The 11,651-nt window shown below is 36.3% G+C and overlaps 3 protein-coding genes across 3 annotated transcripts; 2 read left to right on the top strand and 1 right to left on the bottom strand.

Moving 5' to 3' along the window:
* Positions 1 to 776: 776 nt before the first annotated feature.
* Positions 777 to 2,863, bottom strand: LOC136069117 (uncharacterized). The gene is made up of 2 exons (XM_065777308.1): positions 2,363 to 2,863; positions 777 to 1,615 (listed from the first exon to the last, which is right to left on the bottom strand). Exons 1-2 carry the CDS (start codon positions 2,573 to 2,575, stop codon positions 977 to 979), a joined length of 852 nt encoding a protein of 283 aa, XP_065633380.1. The 5' UTR covers positions 2,576 to 2,863; the 3' UTR covers positions 777 to 976.
* Positions 2,864 to 3,059: 196 nt separating this feature from the next.
* LOC111995735 (ethylene-responsive transcription factor TINY) lies at positions 3,060 to 3,566 on the top strand (the record flags this gene model as incomplete). Its single annotated transcript, XM_065777307.1, is given in 1 exon segment — positions 3,060 to 3,566. A coding segment is annotated over 1 exon segment (298 nt), but the record flags the coding sequence as incomplete, so codon positions are not given.
* Positions 3,564 to 9,230, top strand: LOC112006466 (uncharacterized). The gene is made up of 5 exons (XM_024038775.2): positions 3,564 to 3,828; positions 4,555 to 4,569; positions 4,735 to 4,853; positions 6,184 to 6,259; positions 8,878 to 9,230. Exons 1-5 carry the CDS (start codon positions 3,813 to 3,815, stop codon positions 8,961 to 8,963), a joined length of 312 nt encoding a protein of 103 aa, XP_023894543.1. The 5' UTR covers positions 3,564 to 3,812; the 3' UTR covers positions 8,964 to 9,230.
* Positions 9,231 to 11,651: the final 2,421 nt, after the last annotated feature.

The raw sequence follows: 11,651 nt of genomic DNA, 5'->3' as shown, positions 1-11,651 counted from the left end.
GGCTGAGTGAACAGTACCTTTTAAGTTCCTGGGTGCTTTTGTACCCAACAAGAAAAAGAGAAAAAAAATGGCATTGCCACTACGGTTTGTGTTAGCCTTCCAGCGTGTGATTAAGGCCAATACCTACAGCTTAGGGGTACAAAGAAATGGAATTAATGTATTTAGGAACCTAACACTTTTTTGGCTTAATGCCGACATGTACAAGGAATACAATTTTAGCTTTTTGTTTGATAAGTTTTTGAGTAATTGAACTAATTACTCATTCTACCCAGTTTCAAGAATACAAACACAAATACAATCAACTATGATAAGGAATACATTTTTCATGATTTAAACTCTATCAAAGCTGCTGCACAAACCTGGATAGTTAACAAAACACAAACACACACACACACACACAAGACCAACAATCCGCAAGTATCACTATGTATTTGAGTTAATCATCTAATAGGTAGAGGTAAAATTAAGTATGATATATACTTAATTTATTATGATACCCCTTCCAAAAAACACACAGTAGCAGAAAGTTTAAATTTGAAAAGTAAATAAATTTGAAATGACTTCCATCATTAATAAACATTGGAAATAAAAAACAATTGAAAATTTCCCTATGATTTCTCACCACCAAGACTATCTTTGACATGAGCTTGGAAAGTGCTCACCAAAAATGAATTCTCACCAGAATATAAACACTAGCATAAGAACTATGGTTTAATTAGTGACAAATAACGTGGGTACATATGACAATTATAAACATTAGCATAAGAAAAAGGAGCAGTAAGCATATAGAAGATGACAAGTAATTAGTAACCACTGTTTTACATACACACCCATGGCAAGCATATAGTTTATGCCAATACAAAAAAGAAAAAATAAAACAAAAGACTGCAAGAGGTACATAAAGATAATCCGATCACTACAATACTAAGAGGTACATAAAGATAAGCAACCCGGGCTGTAGACAAGCCCCTTTCCTTCAGAGAACATGAAATTTAGGGTTCAATTCGTACTGCTTCTCTAGCCACCTTAGCTGGACCTCCTTCCTCTCAACATTAGTTGCAAACATGTTCCTACCATCTACGTTATTCATGAAGAAGAATGTGCTGAACATATGAAGGTGATCACCCGCTTGCACCCCAGGAAGACTCAACACCATGTCCATTATTGCTTGCATCTCATTAGCTGCTACGGTGCGAAATGGTGCATTATGAGTACTAACACTTCTACTTTCAACAATAACGTCTGACATGCTCTTCAAAAAGTCGGACATGTCTTGAATGGTTGAACGCTTCTTTCTTGGTTTCTTGCAAATTCCCCTAAAAAGTTGGACACCGCTTGCTAAGCCTTTCCCCTTATTCACTGCCAGTCTTGCTCTGGACGATGCTGGGCCTTCAACATCCATTGGGTCAACTGAGTTCGCAGAGGGTTCACATTGGGGGTCAATAAATTCTTTGCTATCAATGGAATCCCCAGACCCTTCAGATAATTCAATTGGTATTTCACCACTCGGGCAGAATGCATTTTTTCCCGTTGCAACCGTGCCTTCATACATTATTTTCATGGATTTAATATTCGGCAAAGGTTTGTTTTTAAAGGTTAACGCCTTGGGACATGCCTACACGTGGACAACCGGTAGTTAGAACACAATATTAGTTGTAGATAATAGAGTTTTTTCACAATTATGTAAACTGAACTAATCTGAATCTTTCGAGTCCACCACTCATCAGTTTGCAGCATAACCCCAGTTACAGGATCATAACCCAGCCCAGTCTCACCAAAACACTCCTTCCAAGCCTTCCATCGCGTTTTCAGATGATCCCAGTTGTTTTTATACTGCGCGTGAGTCACGACTTTTCCCATTTCAGCCAACTGCTCAATCACTGCATCAACCCCTTCCTTTCTCAAAAATCCTTGATGCTTCTTGCCGTCTAGGACTTGAGCAGCAGAAAAATCACAAAAAGCTTTTACTTCCCTAGGATCTTTCCACCCAATTCTCTCTTCATTACCATCAGCCTTCGATTTTCCCTTACTCATATTTGCTACAACTTCCTTCTATACTCATTCAGGCATTTCAACGAATAGTTTGTATGCATATCAGTTTTCAATTACGCATGAGTCATGGAAAATGCAAATTAAACTCACATATATGGTCCTAATACGTCTGCACTTGGTGAGAAACACCCAAAATAAAATGAAGTAGAGAGAAACCTACATACTAATGTCATGGAAAACACAAAAATAACACACAAACGTTGAACTAAAATTACACACAATTTTTGTACAAAACCACAAATTGAAGTGTGTTCATGGAAAACAGAATAACGAGACACCAATAGATCAAAAGGTATGAGCAGAACAGTACCCGTTTGTGCAGAGATTTCCTGTGGCGGCCACGGCGTCCCAAGCGGAGAGCAGCTGAGCTCGAGCGAAGCACGAAGGAATGGTGACTTTTGTTCTCTGTGGGAGCGTTTTTACCGTGTTTCAGTGTGACTGTTGATGATTTATTGCGGGTTGGTGGGTAGGTGCCTCTCATTGAAGACGAGGAGGACGGGGTATTCATGAACATTGACTCCATCTTTGCACGGTTGGTGAGAGGAAGAAAGGAATTGCTCAAGAGACCGTTGGAGATCACCGTTTTTGTTTTGGGTCACTCTGCTTCAGCAAGTGCAGAGAGTTTGTGAACAGTACAGGTTCAACCCCTGTTGTGAATGAAGCGTTTTGTATTTTGAAAACGTTAATGAAACGGTGCGTTCTGCTCTTTCCAATTTGCGTTTCAGCGTTAGATTTTGGGCGTTAAAGTTGGGCTACTGTAGCTGGGTCCTACCGCAGAGGAAAACGTAGACGTGCAACGTGGGTCTCTAACGCTAAAACCAAACGGTCTCTAAGTCTCTTTCTCCCACTTTATATATATATATATATATATGCATCATGTATAAGCATCATGAAGACATGATGATGATGATGATGATAATGGTCTTTACAAATAAAGACAAAAGAAAGCAAGCAGTGTTGCAATCGTGTGGATGGGACATTAGAAATAAAGCCTCACTTGCATTTTATTCATCCCATATTAACCTCAGCTCCTTTCTTCGCTACTCGCTCACCCACTTCATTATAACATTATTCACTCTAAACAACAAAATTTATTCTCTCTCTCGTTCTCTTGTGTGCTTAAACCGCGTAGCTACTGAGAAGTCCAAAACCAGCTTAACTAGTTATTTATTTATTTATAGTAACACTATTACACTATTTTCAACGGAGTCAAGTGATGGGTGAGGGTGAGCCGGTTAACTCGGAGTACGAGTCAAGCACCAACTCATCCTCATCCACTCGTTCTCCGTCGACGTCATCATCATCATCTGGGTTAGCTCAGGCTCAGAACCCGTCAGAGGATAATGAAATGGGTTCATCTGATCCGGACCCGGACCCGAAAGGGGAAAAGAAACGAGCCAGAGACAGTAGCAAGCACCCGGTTTACAGAGGGGTCCGAATGAGAGCATGGGGCAAATGGGTGTCCGAAATCCGAGAGCCCAGGAAGAAAAATCGGATCTGGCTTGGAACATTCTTCACAGCACAATTCACACACCCGATGTTTTTATTTTTTATTTTTTGTATTTTTTAAGGGATGATTAAATAGTTTGTATCTCTTATAAATATATTGAGACACGCACACGGTGGTACACCTTCGTAATTTTAATCTTCTCCTTCTGTATTTATTTTAGTTTTATTTTTGAGGCGAAGCGAAGAAGCTTTGAAGAAAACCTATAAGCGGCTGTTCGTGTCTGTCCCTGTTCCCGTTGTTGATCAGATCCATGTCTCGTTCGGGAGGTATGTCTGTCTGTCTTTTGTTTTGCTTATGGCTGGCTGTCTCTCTCTTGTTTCACTTAATATTCCAAAATCAATCATTTTTTCGAAATATAGAGACTTTTGGTCGATTTGAAAATTTGTTCAATTTATAAATATTCGATTTGAAGTCTGCTAGATCATTGATAGATGAATAAGAGGATTGAAGTTTAATCTTCGGAAAAGTAGAGGCTATAGGTTCAAACTCAAAAAATAATCAAATAATAAAAAGAGAGTAAGGGCTCCTTTGGTAATGTTTGGTAACATTGTTTGTATTTTTTTATTTTGAAAATACACATGGGTGAAAGAGTGAGTGTATAAAAATAGTGTAATGTTATTTAAACATTGTGTAATGGAAAAGTGTATAAAAATAGTGTTATGTTGTTTAAATACTGAAAACTTGTTTAGCCAACGGTAACAAACGGCTGTAAATAACCATGAGAAGGGCCCTAAATAACTATGTGGAGGCTGCTTGTGTTTGGATATTGGTAATATGATTATTAAGGTTATATCTATTTGAAAAAAAAGAAAAAGAAAAAGAAGAAGATGAAGAAAGCTTCACTACCACGACACGACACGCCTGGTTTTTTTTTTTAGTTATCTTTTTGTAGTATATGTGCGTTTGCAAATTGAAGGTTTTTTTTTTTTTTGGCTTTAAGTTATGTGTAGTGTAGATATTATCCGTACTCAATTTTTGTTGCTCTTTGGCAGGAACACTTTCCAAGCGTAAGTGTGAAGCATCTTTCTCTTAATCAAACAAACACAACTGCTTGATCGGTTTTCTTCAACATCTCTACATAGCATAGCATTTTACCTTTATTCATTTCATTTTATTTTTGTAGCCGTTTTCTTCTACTTACCTTTACCCGTGTCTCCATGTCTTTGCTGCAGCTGCTTTGTTTTCTGCGAATAGGAGACCAGATGGCGGCGGCGGCGGCGGCGGCAGCATCAGTGGCAGTAGCAGCAGATACATAGCTCATTGTCAGATTACATATGAAGCATACGAATTTGTAAGATTGTTTATGTTTGATAGTCATTTGGAAAGGTTATACTTATAGGTGATAGTGTTGGCTTAAATCCAAAGACAATTTCAGTTTTATCTCTAAGATTGTTTGGAGAGCTCTTAGAGAGGCGGCCATGGCTGCCTCGAATGAGTCAGAGATTTTCTTAACCTTCTGCCCTTGCCTTGCGGTGCCTATTAAGAAGACTACTTGAGTGAATGTTGAGAAACATTGAGTCATTGAGGAGGAGGTGCTGGAGACAAGCCCAAAACACTTTGTCACGATTAGAGAGGTGGTGATACTACACATACATTCCATTGGAATTTGAATGCTTTTAAATGTTTTTAAGCAGTGACAAAATTGATTATACAGCAATAAGAAGAAGGTCAAAGGAAGAGTGGGTGGCAGGGCTTTCAGATTGAGTTGAGGAGGCTGATTGATGCACAATACTCTGTTAAAGCAAATAGTGAGTCCAGTGTTCATATCCCATTCACACAAGCCCCAAGATGGAGCTGAATGGTAGCATGTGGGAATGAGCTTGAGCACGTAGGTAGTGGGAGAGGGCTCTAGGGTCCGTATGGTTGAAGTAGTTTAGCCTTTTGAGGGTTGTGTTGAACCTATTTATGTTGAACCGTTGGTTCTTTCGATCCAATTGAAGCACAAGAAAGCTTAAAGGGAAGTTCAGTTGATTTGTGCGAATTCAAGGGCTTTGATGACTTTTTGGGGACCCCTTTTGAGGGATTAGAAGAAGAAGCAACATAATTTCTTTGGCTGTTGAAGCTCAGATGAAATAGGCGGAGATGGATGAGAGTGCTCAGAACAAAATTGACAAAGGCGTGGGAAAAGGGTTTCTAGTGTCATGATTGTTCATCAATGAATCTAAAGATGGTATCTTGGAATGTGCAAGGATTAAATGACAATGGATAAGAGGTTCGCTCTTGGTGGGCTGATATCATTTGTTTGCAGGAGATGAATCCAGAGGGATGATTAGAAGTTTATAGGGATGTCACTATGTGGATTGGCTGTATTTGGGTTCTGTGGGTGGGATTTTGATTGTGTGGGATAAAGCCTGGTAGAGAAAGTGGAGGAGGCAGTGGAGTAATATTCAGTTTCTTCTAGATTTAGAAATGTGGGGAACCAATTTTAATGGACTTTTAAGTAATCTGGTAGCCAAGCAGAAGAAGCTGTGGAGTGAGTTGAATGCTCTAGATAAAGAATCATTTACTTATTAAAAAAAAATCTGTTTTCTGTTCAGTTTTTTTAAATTCATATTTTCTTTGGTTCTACTCCTATATACAGGACTTTTTTTTTCATAATTTTTCTTTGGTCTGTTATGCAGTGCGTGAATAAAACCACCAATTATGACTGTAATAACTACCTCAAAGGGAGGGAAGAATGCCGTGATTTTAAGAGAAGTATGTAAATTTGTTATCTTATTTTGGTTCTGGTTAATTGTCTGCATATCTAGAAATGTTTTTGTTTGCTCTTAGGTGTCACTTTTGCTTCTAAATATAAAAGTACAAAATGATAATCACTGAGTTATCTTAATATGGGGCTGGATTTTCTATTTTATTGAGAAAATCTCTAATTATATTTTATATAAACAAAAATGTTCTATTTACATGATTTACATACTATGTTAGAAGAGTCCTTGTAAAGGATTGTAATACTGGTGTCGTAATCCATTGTATGGTAAGTTTTGATAAATCAAATAGTGAATACCAGGTTCAAAGTTTTTTTTTTTTTTTTTTTGGTGGGGGGAGGGTGATTTTTCTTAGGACTGTTGTCGTAATCCATTGTATGGTAAGTTTTGATAAATCAAATAGTGAATACCAGGTTCAAATTTTTTTTTTTTTTTTTTTTGGTGGGGGGAGGGTGATTTTTCTTAGGACTGGCAAAGTTCTTAGCCTTTTTTTCCCCTGTTTTCTGTATCTTTCCTGATAGTGTAGATTAACTTATATATAAATAGTGGATAAAGGTCTATTTTTGATATGGGGTTTTTGTTTGCCTACCAACGTATGGTTATGTCACTTCGGACATGAAGACACTCATTTGGGCGTGAGATGATTGTTTCCAAATATGGTGAATATAGAGGGGGGTGGTGCAAAAGAGTTGGTAAGAGGGTCATATGGGTGTGGATTGTGATGGACTATCAGTGTGGGTTCGGATAAGTTCCTCCCACATGTGGTTTATGGTATGATCCTTGGAGTGGTAATCTTCCTCTGAAGGATTTATACCTGGACTTGTTTGAATGCTTATCGGACTGGGAAAATTTGATTTATGATGTTTTGGACTGTTCATCACTTGGAATGGTTAGGAGTTGGAATTTGAGGTTCCATAGAGATTTTCATGGTTGAGAGAAGGAGACATGTCATTTTTTTTCGATCATATCTATACAAATCTGCCTAGGGGAAAGGGTTTGATAGAATGTCTTGGAGGTTGAATAGGAGTTTTAGTTTTGATGTTCAATCTTTTTATATCACTCTCCATCACATCAATTCTCATTCTTTCCCTTGGAAGAGCATTTGGTATGTTAAGGCCCCCAAAAGGATGTCGTTCTTTAGTGGTTAACATGGGGTAAGATTCTTATAGTTGTTAACCTCATCAATAGGGGTTCTTGCTAGTAAATTGGTGTTGTATGTGTTGGTGTAGTGGGGAAACCGTAGACCAACTTTTCGCATCATTTGTTATTACTTCGTTAATTGGGCTCAAGCTTGTGAATTTACATCTAGTGATTTCACTCTAATGTTAATGAACTTTAAACTCTCTATTTTCTTGTACATATTTGCTCTTTTTCTCTTCTTGTGTAATTATTTTGGCTTCTTTGTCCCTTTTTATTTTTGGCATGAAGTAGTTTGTTTTTAATAAAGTATTCTTACTTGTTAAAAAAAAGGCTCCTTGATTCTTATGGTAGAATACATGACGCAAGAAAAAATAAAAGCAGGCAACAAACTGAAGAATGGAAAATATATATAGAGATAGATGATCTGAGATTCTGAGTCAATATTTATGCTTGCTTGGAGCTAGTACTAAACAAGAGAAGACCACTAGGAGTCACACCTAGGGTTGGCTGGAGACAACACCAAACCATTAGGATTTAGGATTATTCCATGATAAATTTGATTTATTGTCAAAATGATCCCCTCTCCATAGTACTTCAATCTTGCTTATATAGAATACTAAAACTTAATTTAAGCTGACCTAGGCTAATTCTAATTGATGTTGGAAACCTAATTTTAAATGATTTAGGAAATCCCAATTATTGAATTACAAAATTATTTGACTTTAGGAAAATAATTAAAAATACTAATAACCTAGTTAACTACTAATACCTCAGATAATAACACAAATTTTCCAATAAAAATTGTAGTTGACTCCAAAATCAAATAATACTTAATTAACGTTAATTTTCCCAGTGCTTCCAGCTTCAAAATACATTAATTTTGCCTTCTTTCTACAACGATACGTGGATACTTAGTCTAGTTTGGGACAGAGCATGAATAGGATAAAGGAATTATATTTTAGTGAACCATCTGTCTAGGGATTCGGAAGATGTTCCACTAGAAACATTTTTGTTATTATCTAGCAGACTAGCAGAAGCCAAAGGAAGCTTAAGTCGATACTTAATTTTATGTTCAATCTTGGTTTAATAATTTTAGAAATGAGCTCAAGCTTGCTCATGAGTGTAGTTTAGTCTATGTAAATTAGCTTATCAAAAAAGTTATTCACTGATATTTATTTGATGCACAACACACCTCATGTGCTAGTGTGCTACTACTTGATCGTTATAGATGTCATATATAGTTATTAACACTTCAACTTATCTTTTCTTATTCACCATTTCTGTAGAGACCCACCTAAGGGTAAGTTTGACTTTGTTGATTTGATGCTGGTGTTTGTTTCTTTCTCCAATTGTAGCTCTCAAACTTTCTATCTTGGTGTTTGAATTTACATTTATTCATTTTTATTTTCATTTAAAATGCTTTTGTTAAATATGTGGATAAGGTTTGCTGGTTGTTGCTTTTTATTGCAGAGGTGGAGGAATTGGTCCAGAGGGAAGCAGCTGCTTGTGCAGCTCTAAAGGAGGTTATAAACGAGCCGAGCTTCTTTGACTATTAAATGGTTAAACTTGGCTTGACAAAAATATAAAATATTCAAGCTTGACTTGAGCTTGAACCAACCTTACAAACCATGTTTGAACTTGAACTTATCTGATTGCCCAAAAGCTTGAACTCGATATCAAGTTTTTGAGATCGAGAGCTAATACAGTTACATTAGCAAAGCTCATATTAAAGTATATTATCCAATCCATTTGTGACATTGATACCAACTCCTAATTAACTAAAGACTTAGTATGATATGAATTGGTGGTTTCGGTTGTGACAATGTGTTTTAGTTGTCTTAGTGGTTTCAATTGTGGTTGTGGTTAAATTTGGGTTGGCTTTTGGATTTGATGGTGGTGGTTTTGGTACTTGTGGTTTCGATGGTGATAATGGATCATGGTGGTTGTGGGTTGATGTGGTGAATTTCTTTAATAAATATTAGGATTTTTTTTTTTAATGTTATTTAAATGGGAGATGTTCTAAAAGTAAGAGATAATAACGTAGGATAAGTTGTGAAATGTTGTGTTAAAGTCGCAACAATAGTAGTATTTTGGTGTGTTGGGTTTTTTTAAGTACAGCAGATACTAATGATCTTATAATTGCTTTAATTGGACTTCAAATAATGACTCCATTAAATAAAATTTGACAGTGAAAATGCAATGTAGCGATAAATAATCTTCAATGGCTACATCATTTCCCTCCATCTGAAGAGGAAGGAAACAGAGGAGAAAGCCAACACAGTCTGCCTGTCTAAGCAGCAAGGTTACATTATTAAAAGTTCGAAAACAAGTGGGATTAAAAGTTCAAAAACAAGTGGGAGGAGAAACAAGCATCATTCAGAGAGAGAGTGATGATCATATTCATATGCATTTAAAATTGGCAAAGGAAGTCCTAATGTCTTTTTCTTAATTTTGTTTTTTTTTTCTTTTGTTTTTTGTTTTTGTTTTTGTTTTTGTTTTTGTTTTTGTTTTTTTTGTTTTTTTTTGTTTTTTCTGGTGTTTAGACAAATATTGAGTTTTTACTTTTTAAAATCCTCCAGCTAGGAGTACATAGCTGCAACCAACAACGTTACACATAAATTGCTAAATTCCATAAGTAATATACCAAGCCAATCACAGCTACAGTTTCTCTGTTGTAATCAGCAACAAAGGAAACTGCAGAAGACCATCGAGAGAAACTAAGAAACTACAAACTAGAACAATCTATCAAGAAATAAATTGACAATATGAGATGAAATCTAACCACAACAATTATTAAATACTGAGGCTACAAGTGAAGCAATTCATGTCATTAGCTGTGGTTATGAATGGAGGTACATTCTTTTTGTTCTTGCTATCATGCGGCAATTTTATGCTTCCCTTCTTGGTTGCCAATATGTTATGATCTCTACTCGTCGCCGGTCTCTACACGTTGTCGATCTCTCTGCTCTCAGTCACTCGATCTCTCTACTCTTCGTCTGCAACGTCGCTAGCACGTCGCTGATCTCTCTACACATAGGGCTCTTTAATTAACAATGTTTTTCATGTGCCCGGCACTTGAATCAAAACTAGTATTAAAAAAAAAAGTACGAAAATTAGAAGAGTGTTAGCCAAGTATGCATTAATTTCATTTTAATTGCAATGAAATTTAACTATTGAACACAAATTTTTAATTTTTTTAGGAACTTTGCTAATAAAATAATATCAATTTTATTTGGATTTATCACTAGTGATGATCAGTTGACCACAACCTAGTTGGGTGAATTGATACCTCCTTAGGTACTAAGTACTTGGAAAAGAGGGACATGGGTTTGAGTTGCAAGAGTTGCTCGGTGGTGTTCAGTTCGATCAGACCCATTACTAGATAATTATTAAGTGTTGTGAAATGGTAAAGAAGAAGAAGAAGCAGAAAGAATTTTGCTTGGGAATGAGAGAAATGAAAAAAGTGAGTGTAGCAGCGGAAGAGACAGAGAGGTCATGCCTGCATTTTTATGATGTGGGTAAAGAAAGCTCTGGGAGTTGTATGAGAGATAGAAAGAGAGAAAAGAGAGAGAAAAGAGAGTTGAGTCTCAAAAAGAGGAAGCTCCCTCTTTCACTTTCTCTTTCTCTATCTTTCTTTTTTCTTTTTTCTAGTTTGTTTCTACTTTCACTCTTTGGTTTTTTTAAGCAAAGTGAGAGTGAGTGAGAGAGTGAAGATGTTTTTTATGTTTTGTTTTTAGGTAACAAATCAAATCAAAAGCTTTGATGATGGTGGACGGTTTAATTGGTAACAAAAATTATATTATTTTTTTAATGAAATTGATTATTATTTTTTTATTTGTGGGTATTTTCTGTTTTTGCTTTTGTGTTCCCCCCCCCCCCCTCTGGTTTACCAGCACTGCTGTTATTGCAGTGACTACTGCTGGGGGTGATGTGTGGCACAGAGTGAGTGAGTAAGGATTGTAGTAAAGAGAGTAGTGCTTGGCTTTGTTAGTTATAAATAAAGTAAAAATAAAATAAAATATTATCTATCTATGCTACTATTTAAGGGGCTTCACTTGTTGGGATCTTTATTTTTTTTGTTCAAAAATACCCATAACCCCTATGTTTAAGTAGAGACAAAACTAAAAAACAATTCGGTAAAAATACAACTCTAATTTCCATTAAAACATGGCCTAAAAAATATACCTGGAACCAATGCACAACTCTTTCTTGAATTAACAAAAAAAGTTATAAATAAATACATT

The sequence above is a fragment of the Quercus suber genome, unplaced genomic scaffold (assembly GCF_002906115.3).
Source record: "Quercus suber isolate HL8 unplaced genomic scaffold, Cork oak 2.0 scaffold_152, whole genome shotgun sequence".
Classification (NCBI taxonomy): domain Eukaryota; kingdom Viridiplantae; phylum Streptophyta; class Magnoliopsida; order Fagales; family Fagaceae; genus Quercus; species Quercus suber.
Note: the sequence above shows the minus strand (reverse complement) of the source record. Positions and strands in the feature narration are given on the sequence as shown.

Excerpts from the sequence above, each read along its gene's own strand:
- LOC136069117 (XM_065777308.1), bottom strand. The coding sequence starts at position 2,575 with ATGGAGTCAATGTTCATGAATACCCCGTCCTCCTCGTCTTCAATGAGA. Across the intron at positions 1,616-2,362 it reads GGAAATCTCTGCACAAACGG|GCATGTCCCAAGGCGTTAAC; the intron begins GTACTGTTCTGC and ends GTCCACGTGTAG.
- LOC112006466 (XM_024038775.2), top strand. Across the intron at positions 4,854-6,183 it reads CATATGAAGCATACGAATTT|TGCGTGAATAAAACCACCAA; the intron begins GTAAGATTGTTT and ends TCTGTTATGCAG. Across the intron at positions 6,260-8,877 it reads ATGCCGTGATTTTAAGAGAA|AGGTGGAGGAATTGGTCCAG; the intron begins GTATGTAAATTT and ends TTTTTATTGCAG.